Genomic DNA, 8,141 nt, shown 5'->3' on the forward strand with positions numbered 1-8,141 from the left:
TGGATGGGTAGATGAGTGGGTAGGAGGATAATGGGTAGATGAGCAGATGGATGGGTGGCTGCCTATGAGAAGAAAGAGTTCCTGACGAATTTGGAAGAGCCCTGGGCTCGTTTGTGTTCCCTTCGGCCATTCCTTTCTCTCGGAGATCTGCACAAGAACAGGGTCACTTTGTAGGTAATGGTAGGTTCTAGTTGCTGCTCTTATTGATAACACCAATAATCATAGATGCTCGTGTTTCACCTGTAATTTAGATTCTGCAAAGCACTGCCACATACCTCTTCTTATTTGGTCACCATGAGAATTCTGGGGAGCTCTTCCTCCCCTTTCACAGACGGCAAAACTGACATCCTGACGGGTTCTGCAATTGGCCCCGGTCCCACCCAGCAACAAGAGCCGGACTAGACTCCTGCGTTCTCCCTGACAGCCAGCTCAGCCCTTCTTCTCCCAAGCATCCCCTGGCCCGTGCTGGTCTCCGAAGCTGCCCCGCCTGCGTCAGTAATCAGTGCCGCCTGTCTGCCTGTCTGCTGAAGCCAACAGAGAGTGGCTGGAGGGAGTTCAAGGGCAGGAAGAGCCGCTACATTTCCTTCCACACCAGGACAGATAAGCAGAGCTCAGCTACTCCTCGTCGAGCCACAAAGGCCTCCAGCCCCTCCATCGCTGCTCCCTGCCCACCTCTGCCAAGGGTTGCTGTGGTGACGCGCCACCGAGTCAACTCTGGTTCATAGCAATCCCATGTGACAAAGGAGAGCTGCCCCCATAGGGATTTTTAAGTAATCTTCATGGAAGCCAGTCATCAGATCTTTCTCCCACAGCATAGGTTTAAACCATTACCTTCCCGGTACCAGCTGAATACTTAACTCTTGTACTCCCAATGCTTCATGTGCCAAGGATGGTGGTGGTGGTGGTTAGGTCCATGGCGCAGCTCCAACTCACAGTGACCCGTATGCAACAGAACGAAACACTGCCTGGCCCGGTGCCATCCTCACAGCTGTTCTGTCTGAGCCCAGTGTGGCAGCCAGTGACGTGTCCACAGGCTATCATTCTTAAGGTACATGACAGGTCAGCAAAAGCCATGGAATAGTACATTAAAAAATAATTCTATTTAATAATTATAATATAAAAATTAATATATTATAAAATACACAATACAAATTATATAACTATTCTATTAAATATATGAAATAGTTTGTTATCATTCAGTATCTTGATACCTCCAATCCAACAGACTGTGCATGGTCAATCTTATGCAATGATTTAGAAAGATGGAGGGGCTACTAGACTCCAAGCAAGGTTCAAATAGTACTTAACATTCCAGCCTCGTTGAACCCTGGGAAACTGTGGAAACATACAGAAATGAATGGAGAACAGAACTGATTATGCTGACGTATGGCTGACTGGATCAAAATGCCCACGGTCTTGCTCACAACCCATGCCAGTGACCAGTTAGACTATGGCTGGCACTTCAGGCAAAAGCATAAGATCAATGTCAATCATAAAATCAAGGCCAGTATTGTAACAGCCCTGTGCTTGTTTCAGAGAATGCTCCTGTCGTAAGGGGTGAAGGACCCTGTGATATGTAGCTTGCCTTTAAATGGTTCCAAAAAGTGCTTGTATGTTTGTGTGTGCGTGTGCGTGTGTGTGTGTGTGTGTGCGTGTGTGTGACATTCCTAGGTAACACAGATGTTTAACATGCTTACTGCTGACCAGAAGGTCCTTGGCTGGGACCCACCCTCTGAAGAACGGCCTGGGGATCTACTTCTGGAAGTCACCACAGCCTCTTGGAACACCATTATATTTTGCCATGACTCGAAAGAGACTTGACTTTGGAATGATTTCAGTAGGGGGAGGTGGGGGACTTCCAAAGGTGGTGGGAAATGAAAGTAAAAGATAAGAGTGTGCCATGGGCTCGTTGAAGTTGACCAGACATGCATGCACAGTCTTGGTTGTCTGGTGCTGCTGTAACAGGAATACGATGAGTGCTCTAAAGAACCAAAGTGCATTTCCTCGCAGTTTAGGATGCTATCCACTGGAGTTCGGGGCACTGGCCCTAGGGGACCCTCTCCATGGGCCCAAGGAGAGCTCGTCCGGCATCCAGAGCCCCCGCCGGCTCCTTGTCCATCCCCAGTGTGTTCTGACACTATGTCTGTGCTGGAGAAGTCCTCATTCATGTGACAATAAAGCCCCATCTTTAGGCAGGATGACATCCGCACAGGCAGTATCCCAACACATACTAAGGGGGCAGGGCCCAGTGGAATCCATAATGTACACATACATGTACGTGTGAATGTGTGCCTTTGGTCATCCATCATCCATCTGCTACCCCTCCCGAGAGCCCCTGCCTGGGACAGCACGGCCAATTCCCTAACACCAGGTTAGAGAGCCAAGGAGAAGTTTGCTGGCAGGCGGCACCAGCAGGGAGGCGACAGCAACGCGGGCTGTCTTGATGGTGTCCTGCCTGTGCCAAGGACAGCTACAGATGACATACTTTTATACCGGAGTGCATATTTGGGGGGGTCGTGGACTTTTCCAGGACAAATCAGATAAAACACTTTTATGAAGCACGAGCAATCTCCCTGCTGTCTTTATGGCCCCCATGCAGGGTTGTCATCTCTGCCCTGCAGGCTATATCCTCCAGACCTTGAGTTTGTCTTGGAGCATTACAGGAAGTGACCAAAGTTCCACAGCAGCAGAGGTGAGGAACAAGGCCAGCCTGGCCTGAGTTAGGCTACGGCAAGCAGGGAAGAGGTCTAAGTGACACATCCAACCAGCCATCTGTTTATATAAAGCAAAGAAGACAACAACAGAGAGACTACGGAGAGGGCCCTGGGCAACAGATGTCCTCTGGATTATGCTTACCTTTGCAACTTACACAAGTTTGAAACTGTTTCCAAATTTTTAAAACTGCAAGTCGCGTTCACGGCACAGTGCAGGCCTGTGGGAGACCCTCCATGAACACCCGGCCTCTCTCCCTTCTCTCCTGCCCAGTGTGGAGACCGTGAATGATGGGCAGTTCCACAGTGTGGAGTTGGTGATGCTGAACCAAACCCTGAACCTCGTGGTGGATAAGGGCGCCCCCAAGAGTCTGGGGAAGCTCCAGAAGCAGCCAGCAATGGGCACCAGCAGTCCCCTCTACCTTGGAGGTAAAGCGCCCCAGCCCACCCTCTGAGCATGGGCACCCACTCACAGGCTCACTGGCAGGGTTTCCCCTCCTCTCTTCTGTGCACCCCTTGCCAAAGACAATCAGGGAAGGCTTCCTAGAGGATGTGAGACCCAAGCTGATTCCCAGTGTTGTCTATGTATTAGCCAGGCCACAGGGAGAAGTTCCCTCCAGCCAGAGAGCCAACGTGTGCAGATTTTTAGAAATGAAGGCAGCCCCTGCTGAGACATCAGGTCTGAGGGTGGGGGTGGGGAGGGGGGCCCTAAAGGCAGGAGATAGGGACAGATCCGGGTCACTTCCCTAGTCCCTGTAGGCTCATGAATATAGCAGAACAGGTTTGAGATGAAGGGCATGGAAAGTACACGTGGCTAAGCAACCACCTGTCTGGCAGGGCCTGGGCCTGAAACCACCCCTGGACCAGTGCTTATCAAAGCTTTTGGTGAAGTTTAATTTAAAAAAAAAAGCCCCTGAGCAGCTTATTCAACACAGAGACTCCCGAGAATTCCCCGGTGAATCCCTAGAAATGCCCAGGAATCCATATACTTAGCACACGGTCCAGGGGCAGGGGCCCAGGAACGCCCTAGGTCCAGAGCAGCCTGAGAACAAAGAGCTCTTGCTCCCCTCCCTTCACCTGCTCCATGGGGTCCACGCTAGGGGAGCCTCTTGGGCTCCCACCCCCATTGGGAGGCAGGGGTCGCTCAGGCCTTCATCAAATGCCTCTCACAGGCACTGAACAGAGCCCACTACTGCCGCTGAGCAGATTCCAACCCATAGCGACCTTCCAAGCTGTTGTCAGTCTCTACAGGAGCAGGCAGCCTCATCTTTGGCCTCATAGCAGTCCAACACCTGACAGCGCCACCTGGGCTTCTTACTGAGAATAGTGGGGGGGGGTGGGGTGTGACGAGGTAGGGAGGATAGTGGGCAGCAACGGCCCTGCCTATGGAAGCACATAAGGCAGAGAAACACCCGTAGAAACATCTTTCTCCCCAAAGTCCCACAGATCAAGGCTTCTGCCCCAAACCTCTCCTCTCCCCCAATCCCTAGCAGCTGGCCTGCCCATCCCATGAAGCCATGCGGCTGTGGGTGATAAGATCGCCCCCTTGACCTGGAGACGCCTGGGATTTGGATTCTCCGTCATTGTTGAATAGCGACAGTCCATGCTTCCCAGAGTCAGGTGTGGGACAGGAGCACATGTGCTGGGTAGACGTGGGGGCTGAGCTGTGGGCGCCAGGAAGAGCTCTCCCTGGAAATGAGCAGGGGTGCCAGGAGAGGGTCTTCAGGCCGCCATCTGTGCCCCCGCCCTTCCACAGGTATCCCCACCTCCACCGGCCTCTCGGCCCTGCGCCAGGGCGGGGACCGGCCCCTGGGGGGCTTCCATGGCTGCATCCACGAGGTGCGCATCAACAACGAGCTGCAGGACTTCAAGGCCCTCCCCCCGCAGTCACTGGGGGTGTCACCAGGCTGCAAGTCGTGCTCCGTGTGCAAACACGGCCTGTGCCGCGCGGTGGAGAAGGACAGCATCGTGTGTGAGTGCCACCCAGGCTGGGCTGGCCCGCTCTGCGACCAGGAGGCCTGGGACCCCTGCCTTGGCCACAGGTCAGTGACCCAGAGCCCCATGGCGTTCCCCTCGGCTCCCTGGCCCTCCCTGAGAAACAGGACACATGGGAGGCAGGGGCATGACAATTCATCTCTCCAGGATGTGTGTGTGCACAGTGTGTGGCTGCTTCGAGGGCAGAGTCTCGGCTCCTGCACCCAAGCCGCAGGCCCTTCTCTGAGGAGGCATCGCTGGGAGAGGGCCGTTCTCTAGTCACCTGGATACCTTGAGGGCTTTGTGAGGAGCGAGCACTTCCCGTGGGCTCCCGCAGCCCTCTGGGCACGCAGCTTGGGCAGGTGGGCCAGAGGCCATGGCAGACCCAAGTGAGTGATTTCATCACACGTTCATTTACTCAACAAATGGTGATTGACTGATTCTCTGATTGGGGGCTAGGTCATCTGAATCAGCACACAAATCATACCAGTGCCAAGACTGGTAATCTGATTGGCCAAACAGATTGGTGAAAGGCATTTTGAATCAGGAATAAGGAGTTACAAAGGGTTTGAGTTTCCCGTATAGCTCTTGAGTGAGTGAGTGAGTGAGTGAGTGAGTGAGTGAGTGAGTGCGTGCACACGTGCTGGTTTGATCCTATAATTAATACGAGTCCTGGCTTGGAGTGGCATCCCTGTGGGGTCAATGATGCCTCATGGTTCCGAATCGAGGCTTTGGAAAGACAGGGCAGAGGAAGGGTCTCTGTGTCGATCAAGAGCAGTGGTGGGTGTGACGGGCCGACATCACTCTTGGCACACAGCTGGGAGCAGCTCCTGACAGTGGCTGTGATCGCCATGCTGGCCGTGGGTGCAATTAGTTGCAGTCACAGGAGTGGAGAGCCAAAACCGAACTGCCCCGCATCCGGGTCCTAGCAACTCTGCAGGACAGAGTGGCGTCCCAGGCTGGAAATCAATACGGACGCAGACTGCCTCTCCTTCCTTCTGCAGAGCAGCTGGTGGGTTCAAACTGCCAACCTTTGGATCCACAGCCCAACACTTCACCCCCAGTGCCAGCTGGGGTCCTGTTATTATCGTGTCATGTGGTGGAGTCATTGAAGTGCTTGGGGTCAGCACTCTGTCGGCAGGGTCACAGTTGGCCGTGAGCAGTGGTGAGAGTGAAGAGTCAGCAGATCAGACCCTGGAGTAGGGGATTTCAGAACACAGAGGCACTTGGCCACTGGGCCGGCGGAGGGCAGAACTTGGGGAGGGAAAGACTGTCCCCACAGTCTGGCCGAGCCTGGTCCTTGGCTGTGTAGCCAGAGCCCTGACTCTCTCTGATTGCCCCTCTCACCCGCCCACCTGCTCCTCTGTCCACAGCTGCAGCCACGGAAAATGTGTGGCAGCCGGCACCTCCTATGTGTGCAACTGTGCCGAGGGCTATGGAGGGGCCTTCTGCGACCACAAGAATGGCTCTACCGGTGCCTGCTCCGCCTTCAAGTGTCTGCACGGGCAGTGCCACATATCGGAGCGAGGGGAGCCCTCCTGCCTTTGCCAGCCCGGCTTCAGTGGCGAGCACTGCGAACAAGGTGAGTCGGCCGTGGGTTCCAGAGACACGCTGCCTGTGTGCTCCCTGCCCTGGGCCGAGTCCCTTCATCTTCCTAACCCTCGTTCCTCCCTGGTCTTGAAAATGAGAGTAAAAACAAGACCTTCCTGAATCAGGAACCTAGCTTAGCATGTCCCTGGCGGTTCCCCGAGCCTGGAAATTCAGAAGCAGCTCAGCTGGGTGGCTCTAGGGAGCGCTTCTCTTGAGAATTGGGTCCACACTGGGCCACAGTCATCTGGAGGCTTACCTGAGCAACCTGGTCCATCCGCAAGGTGCTGGCCGTCCGTGGGAGGTCTGGGTTGATCTTTGTGTGAGTGTCTACGTGGACACTCAGGGTGCTCACACAGGGCAGCTGGCTTCTCCAGAGTAAACCGTTTCCCCACGAGCTTGAGAGCCCCCTCACACAGCAAGCAGGAAGCCAGCCTCTTAGTGGGAGCCACTTCCACAGTCATGCTGGGTGCCCAGGTCCACTGCTGTCACTGGGGGAGGAGGCAGCAGACGGAGAGAGCAGGGGCACCAGGATCACACGCACCGTCAAAGGAGCTAGTGACTCCTCCTCTTTTATGGTTCCTGTGAGCATTAAATGGGCTGCAAAGCACCTGCCACCCACATCAGTGCCAGGAGTCGAGAAGCTGAGCAGCACTGTTGCCTGGGTCTATGTTAAAACACACAGATATACAGATTAGGATGTTGAAGGCTGGAGGCAGCATTGTTACCATGTTAGCGGAGACTGGGCTCTGTCCACAGAACCCACCTGTGTGGGCACAGCATACTTCATCTCTTTGGGCCTCCGTTGCCTAACTTGTGAAATGCACATACCAGTAATTCACATCACCTACTGCATAGGTTAGGAACCCTGGTGGCATAGGGGGTTATGCCTTGGGCTGCTAACCCCAAGCCCAGCAGTTTGCAATAACCAGCCCCTCGAAGGGAGAAAGATGAGGCTTTCTGCCCCCTTAGAGAGTTACCGTGTGGGAAACCCCCGGGGAGCAGCTCTACCCTGTCCCTGGGGTCAGCATCAACTCCCTGGCAGTGAGTTTGACTTTGGTTTAGACTGCAGGGGTTTCTTGTGAGGACTAAGTGATTTGTTATAGGAGTGAAAGATCACAAGTGAAGATTCTTAACAGTTAGAAGGGAGCAGGAAATGACATATAAACCAGAGATCAAACTAATCTACAGATGAAGCAGGCCAGTGTAGGGACTGGCTAGCTGTGGTCTCTGTGAGGAGGGAGCGGGGCCCTTGGAGTGGCTGATTTGTGCCTTCATTGTTCCTATTGGTCCATGGGACGGCATGCCTTCAAACCTAACCCACCCCAGAGCACTTGGAGGGACCCTGTGAGAAATGCAGATTCCGGACACAGGCCCTTTCTGTAGGATGTGTCCTTGGCAGGAGCTGCCACGACTCCATTGCACTGAGCATTCTAGAAGCTGTTGCGCAGTCCTGGCCCCACGCGTCCTCAGAAACAGGACGATGTGGTTCCCCTCAGTGACTGTGCATTCTGAGGGGAGCACCCTTCAAATTCAACGTGTTCTAGCTTAGCTTGGGGTTTGTTGTCTTGTGTGGAAACTCGGGAGTCTTCCTCCCTGACTCCAGAGTCCCAGGCAAGCCAGCCCTGTCACCTGAGAATTTTGTTCATATCTAGATTAAATACTCTTCTTTACCCCAAAGGATCATTGTTTTTAACTTCTCAATGAACTCTACGTTGAGATCATTTCAGACCTAGAGAACAGTCACCAGGACCGCATACATGGGCCTCATTGCCTCCCACCCAGCCCACATCTACTGTGTGTCACCACCATCGCACCCTGCTATCTCACTCCTCAGAACCCGCGTGTGCACGCGCGCGCGCACACACA

General features: G+C 54.0%; 1 protein-coding gene across 1 annotated transcript in view; it reads left to right on the forward strand.

The window, feature by feature from the left end:
• The window catches only part of SLIT3 (slit guidance ligand 3), a gene marked incomplete at its 5' end in the record, with an annotated part of 712,261 nt that overhangs the window by 702,302 nt on the left and 1,818 nt on the right, over positions 1–8,141 (forward strand). The window contains 3 exons of the mRNA XM_004697123.2: positions 2,986–3,140; positions 4,468–4,753; positions 6,059–6,267. Of these exons, the coding sequence (XP_004697180.1) occupies positions 2,986–3,140; positions 4,468–4,753; positions 6,059–6,267 (650 nt within the window). The remainder of the gene's footprint in view (positions 1–2,985; positions 3,141–4,467; positions 4,754–6,058; positions 6,268–8,141) is intronic.

Source organism: Echinops telfairi, unplaced genomic scaffold, assembly GCF_000313985.2.
Source record: "Echinops telfairi isolate 266 unplaced genomic scaffold, ASM31398v2 ScPeMD7_7469;HRSCAF=8507_0, whole genome shotgun sequence".
Lineage (NCBI taxonomy): Eukaryota > Metazoa > Chordata > Mammalia > Afrosoricida > Tenrecidae > Echinops > Echinops telfairi.